Source organism: Protopterus annectens, chromosome 1.part1 (genome assembly GCF_019279795.1).
Source record: "Protopterus annectens isolate FY-2018-M chromosome 1.part1, PAN1.0, whole genome shotgun sequence".
NCBI lineage: Eukaryota > Metazoa > Chordata > Ceratodontiformes > Protopteridae > Protopterus > Protopterus annectens.
Genome location: NC_056726.1, coordinates 805,253,698 through 805,275,752, shown reverse-complemented (window position 1 = coordinate 805,275,752; position 22,055 = coordinate 805,253,698). Strand labels below are relative to the sequence as shown.

The 22,055-nt window shown below is 44.4% G+C and overlaps 1 protein-coding gene across 1 annotated transcript in view; it reads left to right on the top strand.

Annotated features, from left to right (window-relative positions):
- The window catches only part of LIG1 (DNA ligase 1), a gene marked incomplete in the record, with an annotated part of 1,422,011 nt that overhangs the window by 1,367,520 nt on the left and 32,436 nt on the right, over window positions 1–22,055 (top strand). The window contains 1 exon segment of the mRNA XM_044078332.1: window positions 20,012–20,104. Within this exon segment, the coding sequence (XP_043934267.1) occupies window positions 20,012–20,104 (93 nt within the window).

Below are 22,055 nucleotides of genomic sequence, written 5' to 3'. Positions count from 1 at the left end.
CATCGGACCCTTGTCCGACCCCACTCTCCCTCTCGGGGCTTCGGCTTTGGTAAGCTCGGCACCGACATCGGCCTCGGATCCTTCTGTCTCAGTGGAGCCGGGAATTCCTGTTTCTTCGGAACAGGAGTATTCTGGTCTCCCTGGGAGGGGAGCCTTTGAGGTGATGAGGAGTGTCCTGGCACCTGAGCCAGGTCAATGGTCCATTCCTTTAGCTCCTCCCTCTTCGGTGCCTGTTGATGTCTCTTGCCAGCCTCTTGCTCTCAGGCCCAGGGATCCATCGCCCCAGGTTTCCCCATTGGGAATAACTTCCTCTTCCGAGGTTTCTCCTGATCCCGCAGGGGAACCCCCGCGTAAGAGGACGTGTAAGAGGAAACACACAGACTCCCCTGAGTCTACAACATCAGATACCGACTTAGATGAGTCGGAGGGTTCCCCTCGGTCCCCCTCTGAGGATGTCTCCTTTTCAGACATCCTGGAACTCCTCAAACAGAGGGGGAACTGGCCTTCCATTGACCCCTCCGAGGATGAGTCGGTATACCTGGAGGCTTTTGGATCCCGACCCTCCACCTCCTGGGTGTCTCCACCTTTCGACCCACTCATGCAGGTAGTGGCTCGGAAGGCGTGGGCAGCCCCGGATTCTGTGGAACCTGTCCCCAGGAGGCCATCCAAATTTATTACAGCCCCTTCAGACAAGCAGTTTCTTTCTAAGGGCGTCTCTGTGGATGCTATGGTGGCGGCGGCCACCAAGAAGGAACTTGCGGATCCTTCCATGCCTGTCCATCCTCCTAACAAAGACTCTAGGACCATGGATAGGTATGGTAAGCGGATGTTTTCTTCAGCGACCTTTGCTATGCGTTCGCTGAACTACCTTTGTCATTTCACCAGACTTCAGAGAGATATTCTCAAGGAACTAGGTGAAGTGGTTCAGGATCCTTCAGCTGCTGGGGCTCAAGACAAGATTGCCTCACAGCTAGCAATCCTAAATTCTTTAACCAACTCCTCCATGCGGCTCATATCCTATGCGGCCGATGGAGCGAGCAGAGCCGCAGGCACAGGAGTGGCTCTTAGACGTCAGGCCTGGATGCGGCTTTGTAATTTCGCGGACCCCTTTAAGGCGTCCTTCACCAATACCCCCTTTGACGGTTCAGCTTTGTTCGGACCTCAGGTGAAGGAAACCTTGACCAGGTGTGAGCAAGACGGCAAAACTCTTTCTGCCGTAGGAGTCCATTTTTCCACTCCTTCTAGACCCTATCCCAAGGGTCAGAAAGGAGGAAAGATGTGGTTCCGTAAAGCCCAAGGAGCAGCGCCGGACACACGTGGTCAGTTTACCCCTAGAGGCAGAGGGGTAACAATAGACGCCCTAGAGGCAGGGGGGGTCCCCAGAATCAGGGTAACAGGGAGCCTCTTCCTGACAAACCCTTTCAGCATCCCTGAGGTGTTGCCCGACTGTCCACCCTTGGAGGCAGTCGGGGGAAGGATATCGCTGTACCCAGTAGCCTGGCGTTCCCTCTCACAAGATATGTCGGTACAGTCGATCATATCCGAGGGTTACAAAATCCCCTTCGAAAGGTATCCCGTACCTCACCAATCCCTTCCAGACATCTCACCCGGTCAAAGGGATTTGGCAAAACAGGAGGTTTCAAAGCTCCTAGAAAAAAGAGCCGTCCAGACTGTTCCAGCAGACCAAGTAGGGTCCGGCGTCTACTCAAGATTCTTTTTGGTCCCCAAAAGGACGGGAGATTGGAGACCGATTTTAGACCTGAGCAATCTAAACAGATTTGTCAAGAAGGCAAGATTCCGGATGGTCACGCTTCAGTCCATTCTGCCCTTTTTGGGCAAGGACAGTTGGATGTGCTCGATAGACCTTCAGGACGCGTACCATCACATAAAGATACACAGACGCTCCAGGAGGTTTCTCCGCTTTCGGCTAGGGACCAGTCATTATCAATTCAGAGCCCTGCCCTTTGGCCTCACTTCAGCCCCCAGAGTGTTTACCAAATGCATGGCAGTGGTTACGGCTCATCTGAGACGTCAAGGATTCCAGGTGTTTCCTTATTTGGACGACTGGCTCCTCTCCGCCACCACCAAGCATCAGCTTCTTCAGAGCAGAGACTACACTCTGCAGCTTTGCAAAAAGTTGGGAATATCTGTGAATTTCGAAAAATCTTCTCTGCTGCCTTGCCAATCTATCACCTTTATAGGCGCAGAACTAAACACCGTCAGTATGTTAGCCAGACTAACAAATCAGAGAATTCTGGACATCCAAAAATACGTTCAGATCATTTTACTGAGCAACAAAGTCAAAGCCAGATTGGTTCTCAAGGTTCTAGGTCTTATGGCTGCGGCCATTGTACTTCTACCATTAGCTCGCTTCCACATGCATCTTCTGCAGTGGATGTTATTCACTCAGTGGTCGTTCCAGAACCTACCCATGAGGCACGAAATCTTGGTTACACAATCGTGCAGGACTCATCTAACCTGGTGGATATCTTCCCCTCTGCTTCATCAGGGCCGACCATTTGTTGCCCCTACTCCGGTTGCCACAGTCACTACGGATGCCTCTCTGATCGGGTGGGGGGGACATTATCAGGGCAGGATGGTCCACGGGACTTGGCAACCCACAGAATACCATCTGCACATAAATGTCCTGGAGATGAGAGCGGTGCTTTTAACGTTGCAAGCCCTCAACGACTTTCTTCCCTCGGGGACTATTGCAGTTCAAACGGACAACATGTCTGTAGTCTGGTACATCAACAAACAGGGCGGGACCAAGTCCTATCCTTTGTGTCGAGAAGCTCTCAGACTTTGGCAATGGGCAATCTCCACTCATCGGTTTCTGATAGCAACGCACATCCCCGGCAGGTCCAACCTCTTAGCGGACAGACTGAGCAGAGCCATTCTCATGCCTCACGAGTGGTCTCTCAATCAATCGGTAGTGGACGAGATATTTCTGAAGTGGGGCACCCCTTGTTGCGACCTTTTTGCTACACCCCAAAGCAGCAAATGCCCGGACTTCTTCACCCTCTTTCCCCTACCAGGCCAACCCCTGAGAGACTCTCTAACCCAGGATTGGCCTCGGGGACTTCTGTACGCTTTTCCCCCTTTCCCCTTAATTCCACAGGTCATTCAGAAAGCTACCGTTTTGAGAGCCAAGTTGATTCTCATTGCCCCTTACTGGCCTCGACAAATTTGGTTTCCGACCCTACATAGTCACCTCCTGGTGCAGCCTTGGCATCTGGACCCAGTTCCGGATCTTCTGATCCACCAAACGGGTCAACAGCACTGGGCCATTCATTCTCTCAACCTCACTGCTTGGTTGCTCCACTTCCTTCCCTAGCCAGGCTTCCTATGATCTCTGATCCTGTCAGAGATATCTTAATAGCTTCCTTGAAGTCGTCCACCAGAACAGTTTATGCTAGCAAGTGGCAATGTTTTTCCCTATGGGCAAACTCCAGGCACATTGATCCTTTTACTGCACCTGTGCATTCAATTTTAGATTTTCTGGCTGAAGTTTTTCAGTCAGGATCTGCTTCATCAACAGTTAAAGTTCAACTGGCGGCAATTTCTAAATATCATGTTGGCTTGCAAGGTCATAACATTATGTCGCATAGACTATGCAAAGCTTTTCTGAGAGGAGTTTTTCTCCTAAAGTCTCCAATAAAGCATCCTCCTCCACAATGGGATCTGAATTTAATGTTAGCATCCTTGATTTTACCCCCCTTCGAACCATCTGCTTCATGCTCCTTAAAGTTACTGACCTGGAAAACAATATTCTTACTGGCTGTCACTTCAGCAAGGAGGGTATCGGAACTTCAAGCTCTCTGCATCTGTTCCCCATACTTGGTTTTTCACAAGGACAGGGTATCCTTGAGAACAAATCCGTCTTTTCTGCCCAAAGTTGTTTCTCAGACTAATATTAATCAATCCATCTATCTACCAGTTTTTTTCCCTAATTATTCTGACAGAGCTGAACAAAAACTTCATTTTTTGGATGTCCATCGTCAGCTCAGATATTATTTGCATAGAACTAAACAATTCAGGAAATCGGATCAATTATTTGTTTCCTATGCAGAAAACAGGAAAGGTCTCCCAGTGTCGAAAGTGACCTTATTCAGATGGTTGTCTTCCGCCATTTCTTATGTGTATTCGCTCAGAGGCAAGCAACTACCCTCAAAACCGAAGGCACATTCAACCAGGAGCCTATCCACTTCTACAGCCTTTCAGGATAGGCTACCCATTGATACCATTTGTGCAGCAGCTACTTGGGCCACTCCTCATACCTTTGTCTCTCATTATAAATTAGATTTGGCCTCCAGGGACAGAGCCAGTTTTGGTTCCACAGTACTCAAGAGTCTGTTCCATTGAGCCACCCGGGATACAGGTGCTAGGGACGCTGTCCCATCCAGCAAGAATGAAGGCGAGATTGACAACTTAACATTTAGAAGTTATGTACCTACCATAACGTTTCATGTTAGTTGTCTTCTCTCGCCTTCTTTCTTGCGTCCCTCCCTCCTTCCCCCTGGCCTGGACAGATCTTGAAGAACTTCTCTTTCTCAGATTCACTCTCCTTAGTCTTCATTAGAGAGAGTCTATCTTAAGAATTTTTTGCCTAGTTCTTCTATGATAGTTTTTTGCTCTTCCTTTGGGATTAGTATTATTAACAGGGTTCTGTAGCTACCAAACGAGATCTGAGGTAGTCTCGCCTTGCATCATGGGATATAGGGTTGCCTCGAGCTGGTAAAAGGAGTTCTCAAGCTTAGCAAGTGCCGAGTCGGAGCCGAGGATCGGCTCCGAACCCATCCAGCAAGAAAGAAGGCGAGAGAAGACAACTAACATGGAACGTTATGGTAGGTACATAACTTCTAATTCTTCACCAAGCAGCCAGTCCCCCACCTCTGGATGTAAAATTCACAGTAGACAGGCTTTCTCATCCTCACTTTCAACTGGTTAGCTTAGTCACATTGAAGATTGTTTCTTCAACATTCTGATACAGGTAACCATCACTTCTGTGGTAGTTCATCACTGAGCTTGAGGCGTTAAGTGCAGGAATGCCATTTGGAATTTGATAAGATAGGGTACCCATCAGGATGTGCCCATACATGTTCACAGAGGTAGTTTTGGATGTTTCACTGAAACACTCCAGCCATCTCACATTTTTCTTGGTGGTGACAGTAACCAGGGGAGAGAGAGAGCCCTTCACACCATGAATGTGCACTGGCAGCCCTGGTATTACCTGAGTGGATACTGAATTGAAAGATGGACCATTTGGTTTATCTCCCTTGCTCTTTAAAGGACAAACGTTTTGTGATTGCCAAGCAGACAGTATCTGGATGGATTTCCAACTGAATGATTTTTTGCCATTTATGCAGTCAAACGCTTAGTGAAAAATGGCATAGTCAAATCCCATTCCATTAGAAGAGAGTGGGTATCACCACTGCTTCCTTTAAGAATGTCCCTGTTGCAGACGTGTGTGAAGTGGTCACATAATCCTCAGGGCACACCTTAAGTCAGACATTAACTCTGCCATGTCTCAACTGTTTAGGACTCCGCAATCTGAAGTTTATTACATGATAGTCACCTAGCTCCTTCTGTCTTGGCTGTACTGCTTAGGGTTTAGCCAGTCAGAAGATGTGCGAAGTATGATCTGTGGTGATTGTTATAGCTAATACTTTTTTACTGTGTCATTTGATCTATGAGAGGAAGATCTTTCTGCTTACTGATGAGGAAGAGTGGCCCTTTCATTGCCTGCTGTTGGTATTCCATATAAGTTGGCAAGTAGTATGACCCGTTGTTTAATAATGTGGCATGAAATCTCTGTTACATTTTGACTTATTGGAGGGTATGCTCGTATGAAATGAAAAGGATAAACCAGCAAACTCCATAGGTGAACTTGCTTCTGTAGCTAGCATATTATGGCATCTACCATGTGGGCACATGGGCATCCGTGACTGTGAGATTTTAGTAAAATAAGGTGAATTATGATTTCTGGAGAATTAATAGCCAACTTAAGATCCATTGGGGTGATGTCATAGAGTTAACCTAAGGGGGAATCATCATGTTATTTCTTTTGGCTCTTTGTCTAGAATAGATGTTTCTTTATGGTTCATACGAAAAAGAGTAAATAAAGTTCAGAATGTTTGAGTAAAACAGATTTTATTGTATTTTTATGTAGTTTCTTTGCATTCCCATCACTTGAAAGAGATTTTCAAACCTATAACTATTGATTTGACAGAGCGCTGTACTTGTGAATTAAAATAAGGTCTGAGCTTTTGTAATTCATTTGTAATTCATTTTCTGTTGTTACTGGGTTTTTAGTCACTAGAATATTTAGTTGAAATTGCTGTCTTTTACTTGTTTTGTTTTTCTTTGTAGTTTAAATGGATGTTTAGCATTTTATCAAATCTGATATCCGTGATTCACTTTGAGGGTGCCAATAGTTTAATTCATCCTCTTCACCAGTCAGTATTTGGCATCTTTTTCCTGGAGGTTCTTGTGATCAGGGACTGATGTTCTTCCACAATGGCATACTTTTTGTTTTCTGCTCCTTACAGAAAGTGACAGACCTGAAACTGCAAAACTGACGTGTAGTTGTGCAGTAAAAGTACATAACATCATGAAACTCACTGTAATACTTTTAAAGTATTTTTACAGTGGGATTTGTTCCCTTGTACCTGCCGCCATGCTTTGTTGCTGTTTAGTACAGTCTGAAGTTTTACAAACTCAAGCACTTAAACACATCAAACCATCTGTCAAGAACTGCTTCTTTAAGTTGTTCTTATTATGTACTGTTGTAGTCCTTTTCACTGGGATATCCTGCCTGTAAGTAGCATAAGGGCTAGTCAGTCTTCCAGAGCTGTAGCTTCCCCCAGTGGGCCTCAGTGAACTCCCTTCCACTTGGACATCAAGATGAGACAGGTGACTTCATATCTTTATTGCCACATTGTCTGATATAGTCACATGCTGGGCTCACAATGTCAGTTTGACTTGCTTCCAGAAAAGGATAAGTACCCCACAGGGAATTTTTTTTTTTTTTTTTTAATTTTTGCTTTGTATTTGCGATTATGCTATCAGTATCTGATAGTGAATATGATTTCAAAATATTTGTAAAGAACTACAATTGTGCAGATTATGGCAAGCAGCTGCCACATAAACATTTTCTAATCCGTTGCCTATTCCACCTGGGTCTGGAGCACAATATTGAGGCCTGTCCATACCGTGCTAGTTTCACTTCAGGGACAGTCAAGAGGATAGCAAAGCATCTTTCAGAATATTTGGTTCACAAAAGGGTGTATGTCTGGTCCTGAAGTCAGTTGACATTGGCCATTGCCTCTGGGAACCTCTGTTATTTCTCAGAAAAGTGACATCAGGAGAAACAGTGGGAAACTTAGGACAGCCCAGTTGATACCATCAGTTTCCTGACAACTTAAAAACCTCTTAACTTAGTCTCTGTGAAGTTCCACTCAGACTAGAAGTGAGTAGACAGCATCCCGCTACCCACCAACCACAAACCTGTCACATGCAGCTAGGGCAGTATATGGGGGGACATGCTAAGAACAAAAAGTCTGGCAGCCCATAGAGCAGAGCAGTCAAGCCAGGAGCTTTGTTTAAATACAACTCCAAAGCCTGGAACCAAGTTAGATGTCTGTTGTCTGCCTATGACCAAAAACCCCTAAGATAGTTTACACAGAAGAACTGAGACTTAAAGCTTTGTATCCCAAATCAGCACCTACTAGGTTTCCTCCATGACTCAAGTTTGCAGACAACACCTGGCCAGGTGCTTGAAGTATTCTGCAATAACCTATGGGATGGCCTTTCCTCCTTCCCATGCCTGTGGCTGAAGATGTTCTTTGTGTTTCACTGTTGCAGTCATCACATTTGGGTTATCCCTGCCAGGGTAGCCCTTGGCTGACCCGAATACCAGAGGCTTAGTATTTGTGCGTCGGTTGCTGTTGCTTCAGGACTGACATCAGGTCGTCAGTAGTATAAAGTAAGGCAGGCAACGCCATTACATCAGTCTTTCTTTCTGTGGAGCTGGAAGCAGAAGTAGTTCGCATGAGTGCTGGTTGGCCGCTACCTGAGTTTCATCTACCGTTTTGAAGTTGAAGTCTTCTAAAGCTAAGTACCCCATTGAGGATCCTTTTTTCATGCACTAATCGATGACAGAAAAAGTTAACAATTGTCTCGCCTGTGGAAAGCAAATACCACACCAAGACTTTCATTCTTACTTCGTCACTTATATAGGCCCAGACCATGATGTCCCCGCTGTTGCTTCTGTGCCTTGTTCAACGCCAGACCAATCCGTCGTCAGGCCCTTATTGTAGCTAGATATTTTTGCTTACAGTCCTTGAACTCTGATATGGCTTTGGTAAGCCATCCAACACCAGATCTTCCAAAAAAACGTAAAGATAAAGACAGGGACAGACCGCACAGGTCCAAATCTACCAACGATGCTTCCATTAAGCCAGTCGTCAGTTCTCCAGTCCTCAGTGAGGTGCTTTCGCAGCCCCTGATCCCCACTTCTATGGATTTGCAGGCCGCTACCGAGACCCTTTCGGAGTCTGGAATGCCACAAAACTCTTCTTCGACTAAGGATCCTGTGGTCGTCTCTACCTTGGATGGGTCCGGAGCTGCTGGGCAGGCACCAGCTACCGAGGAAGTCATTTGCACTGCCAATTCCCGACACAAACCGATGTCTTCTTTCGCGACTACTGTTCTTTTGAAAACAACCGAGTTTCTTAAGCCCAGGGTATGAACCGCACCCAAGAAACCGACGACCCAATCTCAGGCACCTGCTTTCTTGCCTCAGTCCCTAAAATGGCGGAAGACCTTATGTTGATCAGAGGAAGCCAAGCCAAAAGGAAGAGAGATCTGTCCCCTGTAGTTTTGTCTGAACAAGAGTCTGATGACTCTGATGCATCTGAATATGAAGGCATACAACCCCTCTCAACTTATGAAGATTCTCATGCAGAGGATTCCATCCCTTCCACCTCTACCCCAGAGGATTTTTCCTTTGGGGAAACCCTTCATACCTTAAGGGAGCATTTTTAGTGGTAGAGTCAGGACTACCCTCAGTCTAAAAAGAGACTCAGGGATTTCTTAGATCTTCCACAGCACAGACCCATGGCCATCCCCCCAGTCCTGGATGTTGTGGAGGATGTTTTCCTGGAATCCAGCTTGACTCCTGAGACCCTCCCTCCTGCACCCAGAAAACCAGACAAGTACTATAGAGTCCCTGACTCACAGAAATTTCTTTTTAAAAATCCTACTACTGACCCTGAGGTAATTTCTCAAGGGCCTAAGGGGATTAAAGCAACCTCTGCTAAGAATCCCACCCCCTCAGACAGGGATTCCTGAGCACTAGACAGATGGGGTAAAAAAGTATACACCTCAGCTACTCTTGCTATCAGGGCAAAAAATTGTCCGTTCCATATGCTAAAATTTCAGCAACATACCCTGGAACTCCTCAAACAAAAAATGTCTTCCTTTCCTGCTTGTGCAGAATCAAAGAGTTACAAGAGTTCATGCATTCTGCAAGTCAAGTAACTAAACACACTTTACACTGTGGTTTTGATGCCCTAGAAGCTTCTTGCAGGGCAGCAGTCACCGGATCTGTCATTAGAAGACATACATGGCTTAAGGAACAGCCCTTGCCAGACCATGTCAAATCTAAATTGTTGGATGCTCCCTTGCACAAAGACAACTTATTTGGCACTAAGGCAGAAGAGGTCTTAAAGTAGATGAAAGAAAAAGCAAAATCTATGCAGACAGTTAAGGATTTCTTACAGGTCCAGCCACCCAGGTTCAGCAGGCATTGTCCCACCAAGCACTGGTCCTTTCCTGCTCCCACTAAGCCAGTCCAGCCCAGAGCCCGGGGAACCAGACCCCCAGACAAGCAGCCACAGCGAATGCAGAGATCTAAGCATTGGACTACCTCCACTTCAAAACCAGGGAATTCTAAGTCACCCCGTTATGGTAAGAACTCACAATGACTCACCTCCCCCACCCCCTCCCTCTGCCCACCTTCATTTACCCCTTGGAGGAAAACTCTCCTTTCACACATGCACCTAGGCCACCATTACCAACGACCGCTGGCTTCTCAACATAGTGTCCCAGGGATACAAATTTTCTTTCCACACCCTTCCTACCCCAAAAGGGTTCCCAGATCTACCTCCAAACCAGTGGGCAGAGGTGGAAAAGCAAGTCCTTTCCCTGCTCTCTGAGGCAGTAGACAACGTTCCTGCAGAACAGAGAAGTCAAGATTTCTAGTCCAGACTTTTTCTGGTACACAGAAAAGAGGGCACCCAATGCCCCAATCCTCAATCTATCCATTCTAAACACCTTCCTGGTGTTCCCAAAATTCAAAATGGTCACCCTTCAGCAGCTGCTACCCATGCTGTCCAAGGATGCTTGGCTAGCCACCGTAGATCTAAGAGAGGCCTCCCTCCACATTCCTCTCAGGGAATCATGCAGGAAATCTCTCCATTTCAGGGCAGGATCTCAGCACTTTCAGTTCTCTGCGCTTCCCTTTAGCTTCTCTACTGCTCCCAGGGTTTTCACAAAATGTCTGTCTCCGGCCATTGCCTTTTGCAGACAAAGGAATATCCAGATTTACCCATGCTTAAATGACTGCCAAATTCAGGCAGATAGCCAGGAAAAGCTTCTCAAGCACCTGGCCTTTGTAAAGTCCCTACTCACCTCCCTAGGGTACACAATCAACGAAAAGAAATCCAAACAGATGCCCACCCAAAGGCTTATATTCCTGAGAGCAAGCCTGGACACAGCATCCCAAATGGGCATCCCTTACACCAGAAAAGCAAATTTTCCTGACAGCCGTCTGCAAGGAAGATCCTGCAAACTCTGGGGTTCATGGCATCTTGCATACTACTAATTCCATTTGCCAGACTGCATATGAGGAAACTTCAAGTGGTACCTAAAAAGCCTTTGGTGTCAACACTCTCAAGACCTGGAGACTCTTATACCTATAAATCCTTGCCTCAGAAACAATTTTCTTTGGTGGGCAACAGCATGCCCCCACTACAAGGGACTAACTTTTCAACACCACCACCGCCCAGACCTTCACCACAGACGCATCAGACTATGCCTGGGGTGCACACCTGGATGACAGGTGCATGTAGGGCCAATGGAGCCCACAGCAAATCCCTTTGCACATCATCCAAAAAGAGGTGATGGCTGTCCAAGCATGCCTTGAAAGCTTTCAAGCCCCTTCTGTCCCCAGGGGCTCTCAAAACGGACAACACCACTGTAATGTGGTACATCAACAAGCAGGGAGGGACTCACTCATACCCTCTATGCAGGCTGGCCATGACCCTTTGGTGCACAGCCTCTGCCATGCAACTCCACCTGTTAGCACAATTCCTACCAGGTTCTCTCAACTCTCTGGCAGACCAATTAAGCAGAAATCTTCTGTACCCACGAGTGGCAGCTCAACAGAACCTTCACCCTAATAACTTAGAAATGGGGCACCCCAAAGGTCGATCTCTTTGCCTCCCACATCAACCATCAGCTCAGCAAATTCTGCACCAGGAAGCATCACTGCATGGCTTGGAAAGTGGATGCCCTGTCCTTCCCCTGGGTCAATCTATCGGTCTATGCCTTTCCTCCCCTACCTCTCGCCCCCAGGGTACTGCTCAAAATAAAGGAGGAAAAAACAAGGACAATTCAGCACTGGTACCCCTTGCTGCGCAGCCTGTCCCCACTGCCAGCATGGCATCTTCCTCAGATTCCAAATCTCCTGACCCAGAGGGAAGAGGAATTCATGCTTCCCCAATTGCAGACACTCAATTTGGCAGCTTGGCTTATTCCATAACCCCCGATCAATCTGCCAACCTCAGTAAACAGGTTTTAGAGGTTATACTTGAGGCCAGAAGCCCTAGCACTAGAAAGTCTTATGCTGACAAATGGAAAAGGTTCTGCACCTGGATTTATGCTAAGGAAGCCAATACGCCACACCCCCCTCCCTCTCATCCTGGATTACTTAGCTGACCTACTACACAGTGGCCTTTCTTTTTCCTCTTTTAAAATTCATTCACTGAGCAGCCCCTTTTCTCACGCCCCTTAATCAAACAGTTCCTAAGAGGGGCCAACAACTTGAGACCACCCAGAAGAGCACTATCCCCAGCTTGGGACCTTAACTTTATGGTGGAAAAGCTCACCCCCCTGCCCCACTTCGAACCAGCTTCTTCTGCAGAGCTAAAATTTCTCTCCTGGAAGACAGCTTTCATTCTGGCCATCACTTCAGCCAGAAGAGTCTCCGAGCTGCAAGCACTCATGGCTGTGGAACCCTTCATCATCTTTCATGCTGACAGGGTATCCCTCAGGACTAACCCATCCTTCATGCCCAAGGCGCAGCATCCAGTGTGGCTCTCAACCAATCCATTCATTTGCCCACCTTTTTTCCTAATCCTCAGAACAAGGTGGGAAGGATCCTGCACTCTCTAGATGTGCACAGACAGCTCAGATTCTATCTAGACAGAACTAAATCCTTCAGAAAGTCTGATCAATTGCTGGTTAGCTTTGCTACAGGGGCAGAAGTCAAAGCCATCTCCAAACAAACCATTTCCAAATGGATAGCACGCTGCATCCATTTCTGCTACAAACAACAAGGAAAGCCTCCTCCCCAAGGGGGTTAGGACTCATTGCACCAGAGCAGCCTCCACCTTTGCAGCTTTCCTCAGAGGAGTCCACACCAGGGACATCCTGGAGGCTCCCACCTGGACATCTGTTCACACTTTTACCAAACATTACCACCTGCCTCTCTTCTCCAAGTCTAGGGCAGGGTTTGCCTCTGCAGTATTGCAGGGCATCCTGGCCAGCCCCTAGTTTCCTTGACTGCCTCCACCATTTCCTCAGCTTTGGGAATCAACCCAAATGTGATGACTGCAACAGTGAAACATGAACATAGTACAGTTGTGTACACTTACCATAAATGTAGATGTTCGAGTGTACTCACTGTTGCAGTCCTGGTTTCCCTCCCTCCCTCCATCCCCCTTTTTTCTTCCCTTTCCTTACAAGGGACATATTGGTATTTACTTTCTGTTGGTGGGATTCTTCCACCAGAACCTGGCTCCTATTTGGGGGCTCCTGACAGGTTAGGGCAAGAAAAACTGATGTAATGGCATTGGCTGTCTTACTTTATTACAGCTGATGACCTGACGTCAGTCCTGAAGCGACAGCAACGGACGCAGAAATACTAAGCCTCTGGTATTTGGGCTGGCCGAGGGCTACCCTGGCAGGGATAACCCAAATGTGATGACTGCAACAGCGAATGCACTTGAACGTCTACATTTATGGTAAGTGTACACAACTGTGCTTTACTGTGGGATACCTCCTCTGTCGGATGGAGGGTAGAATGGGGCTATGAGTCATGGTCAGAGTATGAGTCCAGTCTTCACATCCTTATCCTAAAGATGAGGGCAGTCCTACTAATATTGCACGTCCTTCAGGACCATCTTCCCCTGGGAGTGATCTCTGTACTGATGAACATTAGAAAATTATGTCAGTGGTGTGGTACATCAACAAGCAGAGAGGAACCAAATCTTAATCCCTTTGCAGCGAACCCAAGAGAATGTCTCAGTGGACAAAAAGCATTGTCACTTTCTGAAAGCAACACACATTCCAGGAAAAGACTGCTGTTTGATTGATAGGTTCAACAGTTCCATACTAATGTCTGATTAGTGGTTTGTCAGTCCTGCAGTAGCACAACCAAACTTTTGTTGTCCGGACCAGTCACTCTGCCTCCCTGTTTAGTACAAAAATACAGCAGCTACTTTGCCTTGATCCCTGCAAAGTGACAGTCATCAGAAGACACTTTAGTCTGTCCGTGGCCTCCTAGACTACTTTGCCTTTCCTCCTCACCCCTTGATTACCCAATTTCTAAGTAAAGCCTCCATGTGCAAAATGATGACCCTCATTGTACCTTTCTAACCAATGCTAGTCTGGTTCCCATTGCTGAGGCTTCATCTCATGACTTCTGCATTTGCACCCATGCCTAGTATCCCATTCATCTGTCCAGTTACACCCTGGCATTCACTCCTTCAATCTAACCTCATGGTTTCACCAGTTCCAGAAATGGCAACTGATCCTGCTCTGTTTCATAGTGGTTTGAATGCTATCAGCCTGTCGGAAAGAATTCAGTTGTGACGTTTACAATCCCATTTCTTTTGAATTTATTTTCGTCATTATTTGCTACTAGTTCCAGCTATTCTACAAAGTGCAGTTGACCATTATTGTACATTTCCATTGGGAGTTTCCCTCTTCCTCACTTCACCCCATATGTTGTGCAAAGTCCTCTTAAAAGAGGTCTTCCTGTTATGTCCTCCAGCCAAGGACCCTCCACCACCTTGGGACTCAATCTTGTACTGGAAACATTGACAATATACTCTGTTTAAGCCACATCATCTACAGATCCAAAATATATTGCATGAAAAACCCTGTTTCTAGTAGCTATCACCTCAGCAAAAAGGATTTCAAAGTTGCAAGCACAGTTTTGTCCTCTGATTCCCCAACTAGTTTTCCATAAAGTTTAATTGAGAATGAGTTCTGCATTCATTCCAATGGTGGCCTTTAAGAGTTTGGTTGAGATTGTGTTCAGTTTACCAGTTTTCTTTCCAAACTGTACAAAAAAGGAGGATACCTGCTTCACATGCTGTATATCCACAGGCAACTACGCTTCTGTCTCCACTAAGCATATACTGTAAGGAAAGATTTCCAACTATTTGTTGCCTGTGCTTCCTCCATACTGGGCTGGAAGGTCTCTTAAATGAATTTGTCCATATGGCCCTTGGACTAGATTTACACACTTTACAAATTATAAGCCCATGCCATCTAAACTGAAAGCATATTTCACCTGGTCAGTCTCAACATATACAACTTTTTTTAAAGAACTCTTCGGTAGATGAAATTTGTGCAGCAGCAGTAACTTTGACTATGTTGCATACTTTTTACAAACATAAATTCAATATCATTTCTAGACCCATAGACATCTTTGGATTTACTGTCCTTAAGAGCATCCTATCATGATCCTCCCCAGGAGATCAGGAAGTTTGGAATTCTGTCCCATAGGCCAAATTGGATGGGGCGGTATGAAGCAGCATATAGACGTTATATACTTAACATAATGCTGGATCCTTTTCATCCCTTGTCTGCCCAATTCAATAACCCATCCACTTTCCCCCTAGAAAACTGTTGTACCTATTTGAAGGCCTTCAGCTCATGCACATTCATTTCATTAACATCCTGTATTCAGTACACAGCAAACGGATTTGGGGTAGGGGTGTCAGGTACATTATTGAGATTTTGAAGGCACTCATGGCACAGAGTACTAGCTAGAGTTGCCAGATCAGATCTAGTAGACAGCTGTATTCCCACAAGCTGAATCAGATGAACTAGGAATGAAGTGGATCCAGCATTATGGCAAGCACATAACCTCTTGTTATTGTCAGATGACATCCAAGGCAGAGGGGATCACAAAAACAGGGATCTTTAAGAGGTGATGCCAGAATTGTGCAACCTGTCATGCTGGGTTGCAAGGTGTTCCAGAAAGTGTGAATGTGATGCAATGGATGTTTCATGCAACAAGGGCAGCAGCAACAGTCGTCTCTCTGCAGAAATGACTGGCTTTGGAAACAAACCCTTCTATGTGATGCAAATGCAGAGCTCCTAAATACACCCCTGAGAAAGGAACTCTTTTTGGGACCCCCATGCTGAAAGTGCCCTTAAAAGACTGGAGGAAAAAGGAAGGACTGTGGAATTAGCCTTTTCATTCTCAGGCACCTGAGTTCAACTGGGATTATCCCCTAAGGCCTGGCTTCTTCACTCAAAACAAAATAAGGGCAAGTCTGACGAGGGAAAGGGGTCCAGGTACAGAAAAGAATGGAAAGCAAAGTCTAAAAAGAAACCCGAGCCTGTTAAGGCCATGATCCTCCAGAGAGAACAACTATGACTCATCTAAGTTGCCCCCTCCTCTCCTCCCAGAAATCCCACTCCAACCCTTCCCATACTCAAACCTGGGTCATCTACCTTCTCTTCCTCTGTGGAGGATAGGAGTATATTCAGTACTGTTTTGAAAGAATGGGAAGCCATTACTCTGGATATATGGGTATTAAACATCCTAAGAAGATGTAAACTATAACCAAGTACCAAAAGGATGCATCATTCTTCTCCTGTCTCTGTTGTAGGACCTGCTAGAACAGTGTGTGGGGGGTGCACCCTGAAGAAGGTACCAGAAGGAGAAGAAAACTCAGGATTTTAATCAAGGCTGCTGTTTGTGCCTGGAAAAGAAGACGCATGGTACCCATTTTTGTTAACTAAACAAGTTTCTGAACTACTCAAAATTTAAAATGCTGATACTTCATGATAGTCTACCTGTGTTATCTCCTCAGGGCTTTCTTGTCCACCTGGACTTAAGATGTCTACCTACAGTTTTCCATTGCCAGGGTCCACTGAATGTTTATAAGATTCAAAGCAGGATCAACTATTTCCAGTTCACCTTTTTCCGTTTTGGCTTGTCTATTGCAGCTGCGGTTTTTACAAAGTGCCTTCCTCCAGTAATAGCATATTACGAAAGGTAATCCACATCTACTTCCACCTGAATGGCAAGAATATTCAAGAAAATTCCATGTTGGAATTTCAGCGGGCTTTGAATTTCATCCGGGAATGTTTTCAGAGTCTTTCTCTCTCTACCTCCCAAATTCAGACTTGACCCCAGGGAAGATAGTGTTTTGGGGACAATGTTGAACATAGAAATAGAGGACCTTCTTCGTAGAGGACAAAGTACTCTTCCCTGTCCCTCTTTCTCCAGGCAACCGTAGAGGAAGGATATAGACATGGCAAGGAAGTTTCTCAGGGTTCTGGAGTACACTGTTCCATGCATTTATATAGTCTTACTAGCACAATTACAGATGAGGAAATTGTAGTGCTACTTATGGAACAGATGGAGTCAGCATTCACAGTATATCACTGTTGCAGTATTTCTTACTCGAGGGATCCCCTGCCAAGGCAGCCCAACATCTGGCCATCCTACCAAAGCCTTAGGATTTTAAGGACATCGTACATCACATGTACACTCCCAACTCACAGCATAGGAGATAAAGGTGATGTATGGGCGCACCCTCCTCAGAACTACTTTACCGCCAGTCTGAATGCCATCTTCAATCATCGATCTGTACACACCTTTGTCTGCTGGTTAAAGATCTGTTTCACATAAGTGCCCCATTGGGATTTTTCATTTTATCCTTGTTTTCTTTGCTTTTGTTGTCAAGCTCCATGTCATCCAGAAAGGGAAAATATCAGTGTGGGAGACAGATTCCCCATAAGGATTGTCATGAGCAGTGTTTGTTTTGCTTAGGTGCTTCTCATGACCATACATATGCCCGATTTGTCAAGCATTTGTCCTTAAAACTCTTTCTCTCTCTCTCTTCCTTGTCTATCTACCTAGAGAACCAGTGTCTTAACTTGTTGGCACAGGATGCAGTGGCAGAATCATCCTGGTCTGTGGGTCCGCTGTCTGCTTTGAAGAAGACCAAACAATTTAGGTCAGATTCGGCTGTTGTACCAAATTCTTTGGACATCTCTCTTGAGGCTGGTGAAAGCCTGGACGAACATCCAGTTCTTCCATCTGATTCCTGTGCCACAACTGCTTCAGAGGCTGGCATTGATCCAGCTTCTTGCATGTCCTTAGGGGGGGCTATGCAGATGTCCGTCTTGGATGTTGAGGTGGAACCATAGCAGATCATATCCAAGGGACCAAGGGGTGTTACACAGATTCTTGTTTGGAAAGAGATTCCGACTATGTTGATTGAGTGTTGGCAAAGGTCCAAACCTCCTAAAATCTGTAAGGCTGACATTCCTTTGAAAAAAGCAAAAAACAAAACATATTTCCCCTGTTCCTAAGGATTCTCTGTGAATAGCAAGATTGTACACAGGGGTTGTTAAATGCACTAATGGCTTTGAAGTCCCCTCAGGAGTTTCTGTTCCTGCCCCCCTTGTCTTCTTTAAGAGGCCTAGGGGAGCAGGACTCTGAGGACTACTGTGATGAAAGTCCTCTGACTTCTCTGCCCATTTTTGGCATTTTGGAAACCAGAATTATAGTGTAGTACCCGATAGTTTTTCAGTTACTTGAGTGAAATCTGCATCTGCTTCTTCAACAACCTTTCTTGTCACTGGGTTTTGAACTTTTACTGACTGACAGGATTACCTGTCTCTTTTTGTGCCAGTTGGTTCTATGGTGCATATTTGTCTTTTGGAGGATGCTTTTCTTGGTGGCCCTCATCAGTGCTCAGTGTTTTTCTGAGATGCAGGCCTTTGTTTTTAGGGAATCCTGCTTAGTCTTCTACAAAGCTTTTCTGCCACTTATTACCAAACCACACTGGTACAGCAGTAGTGTTGTTGCATCACAGCAAGAGGTTCTCCTGTTCGATTCATGGCTGGAGTGCCTTCTGTGTGGAGTCTGCATGTCCTCCCCATGGTTGAGTGGCCTCCGAAAGACATGCGTGAATGGGCGTGCCTTCGCTGAAGGTTGAGCATCGGTCTGGCAACTCGGCACCATAAAAAAAAAATCTACTGCCAATCATTAGCGGACCGGAGTTCCGCTATAGCGACCCCTAACCGGGAAAAGCCGAAAAGACAAACAAACATTACCAAACCACATTTCTTTCTCAGTTGTGTATTAGAACCGTCTTTGAATCTCCTGAAAGCATTATCAGAACTATACCATTGTCTTTTTTTCTTTCCCAGGAGCACAGTGCAAAGAAGGGGAAAAAAGTTTTGTACACTGGATGTGCAGTTTCTACTAAACACTGTACTTGTGTATAGTTAGACAAAACAACTAGCCATCTCCTTTACTCCAGTAAAGGAGTTTGCATTGACTGTGCATGTTTTGCCATTGGGGCAGCTAAGCACAAGTCGATAAATGTTGCTGGTTGAAATAGCTTTAACAGGAGTATGGCTGCTTTTTGTACTTGTTTCAAAAATGTCTGCAGTGCAGACATTGGCCTGCGTTAATTTGCTCATCATTTCATGTTTTTATCAAAGATTATTGGATCCATAGCTCTCAATCTTCCATTTCCAAAATGGACAACACTGCTTTGAACAACATGGAATAAATGAGCAAAAATAACTTCAGCGAAGATGCACATGTCATGGTTAATATAGGTTTCTTTCTATTTAGAAGACGTTCTTTGGATGAATTAGTATGCCTGAACATTTACATTTCTGTTAAACAATTTTTAGCAATAAATGTATGACAGACCTTTTCAGTGTGGAACAGCTTGGAACATTTAATGTTATAAAACTTGAAATGTTTCTCATGATGAGGTACACTTTTGAGGTGTTCTTGCACCTGTGATGCCTCGAGTTAGGCTCTTAGCACTTTGTTATTTTAAGACTTCCTTTCGGAGCCCTTACCTTTCTGGTTCTGGCTTTTTGTGAAATTTAACTTAACTGTAGAAGGTTTCTGGAGTCAGATATTTACTCATTGTATGAGTTTATGTGCAAGGAAGCCTTCAGCTATGTGTACTTATTACCTTCTCATTGTTTTATGTCTGATAAGCCTTTTCATTCTGCAGATGAATTTGCTTTAATTTGGGCAAATGCATAATTACATTTTTATATGACACTGTTTTTTGTGTTAAAGGTTGTGCTCATTCATTTGTGGGATCAGGCTGCAATAATTATCTTTTAGGTACGTTACTCTAGGCCTTTGTATGATGCTATAGAATACATCAGGAAGAATATCTCCCAAAAAAATGCTATCTGTGGATATTGGAACTGAAAAATCTACAAATTCCCCACTACAGAAAACTTACTTGCAGATTAAATTATAAACTTAGTATGCATCTATTATTACAAGTTCAACTTCTTTTCTTAATGGAGTATAAAGCGCAGTGCATTTTTCTTACTGGTAATGCTTTTCCATGATCCTGACAGTACAGTAAGTGCATTCTGTCATGCAGTTCAGATCACCAGAGTATGGTCTTCTCTTACTTTTTATTAGGTGGATAACGAAAAGGGCATCTCTCTCAGATTTCCAAGATTTCTGCGTATTCGAGATGACAAAAAGCCAGAGGATGCCACTTCAAGTTCTCAGGTAATTTGAGTTGTGTGTGTGTTTTGTTGGGGGAAGATCCAGCACCAAGTCATTGTGTATACAAACAATTGTAAACACTTAGTATTATTATACTGAATGCTGGTGGTTCATAACTTCAGAGCAGATGAACAAGTTTGCTTAACTGTTAAAAGGGCATGTTGTCTTTATCATAGTTCATTACTGATACATATTTATTGTTTATACCATACTTCCCATTTAGAAAAATTAATGTGTGCGCAGACAGCTATATGCTTCACATGGATAGCAAATCAGGGCAAATGGGGTTCACTTTCTGGAGTATATCTTTTAAAGATATACTGATTTGGTCTGTCATTCATATATTTTTTGTATTTATATTTTACATCTAAATGCAGCTGGTGATTTGTTAAGTAGCATGGTGTAAGTAGCACATGATTTAGTATGTATTCTTGTTCATCTTTCTTGGATTTGTGTCCTTCTGTTCTCATGTTGCAGTATTCCAAACTCTGAGTTATCCTGTCCAGCTACCCCGAATTTCCAGCCAGTATACAAAACCATAAAAAAGATGATAGGAATGTTGACCATAAAGGCTCATAGGTGATGAATTTTAATAGTGATACTTATATTATTAGGGAAACTATTAAGAAAAACTGGGAAATTTTGCTTGTTACCCGGACCCGTAGGAACTATTTAAGGAAACTCTTAGTTTTGTATATAAAAAAGTATAGTAATATCAAAGAAATATTGGAGAATAATAGATGGAAGGAAGAATGTAATAGAAGGATGGATACTTTTAAATGTGGAACATGCCCCCAGTGCTGCCCCTACATAGTTAATTGAGAAACAGTATACCTGAGGGGAAGGGATAGAATGATTATAGGAGAAATTTATTCTAACTGTAATAGTAGTGGATTGATTTATTTGGCCTTATATAAAAAATGTGATGTATTTTACATAGGAAAAACTGTACGAAAATTAAAAAGGAGAATTTATGAACATCTGAATGACATTGAGTAGAGAAAAAATGTGTTCTATAAACACACCCAGGTCTGTCAAAATGCATCATTTATATATTTTGTGCTGGAAGAAGTTAAACAGGATCTTAAGGGAGGACCATGAGACAAGAATTGAATACTGTGAATTATTTTGGCAACTAGTTCTAGAGGCAAATAGAAGTCCAGGTGTAAATGAACAGGTCCCATTGGCACTGGTTTTAAAACTCAGAGCAGCAAGACTTTAAAGTTTCTAACACATATTTTCTCTAGGTATAATTCTAACCACCAGAGGGTAGTGTTATTCCATTACTTTTTGGTATGGAATGGATGGAATTTTACCTAAGAATTTTAGGGTTTGGTCTAAGTTTGGGGTACCTCTTTCAATTTTCAAAACTTCTTTTAACCATTAAATAATGTTATTGATAGTTTGACATTTTTACTTGTTTGTACCACCTATTTTAAGTGGTTTTCCTCTGAGTGATGATTTTACAACTGGAATGGAGTTATGTGCATTTCTTGTAATTAACTGATAATTAGGGGGTGAGCTTAATGGAGATGACTTTATTTAAACTGAAGGAAGGGAGTTTTCTTATATCTGATGAAGTCCTATGTATTGGAAGAAAACGCATTGAACTGTGTTAAGCGTTAATAAAGTGTTTTGTTTTATTTGGCGAAGTTTGCTGGTATTCACTATTAAGTGATTACTCCATTTTCTCCATGTACCCTGTGGATTTTGGATTTGCTTCTTCCCTAAGACCCTATGCAGCCACCTGCAGCCCCTCAATATATATTTGGAGAATCAGCATCTTAAACACTTGGCTTTAGCTATGAAGGGCTTGTCCGGTCAGCCTGTCGAGCCACCTAAGTAAAAGGCCAAAGTTGCTAGGCCTGATTCTGTTGCTGCACCTCCTCCACCCAGCGTCCCTCCTGTGGCCGACGTAAGCCTGGAGGAATGCTCAGAAACCACTGATATGGGT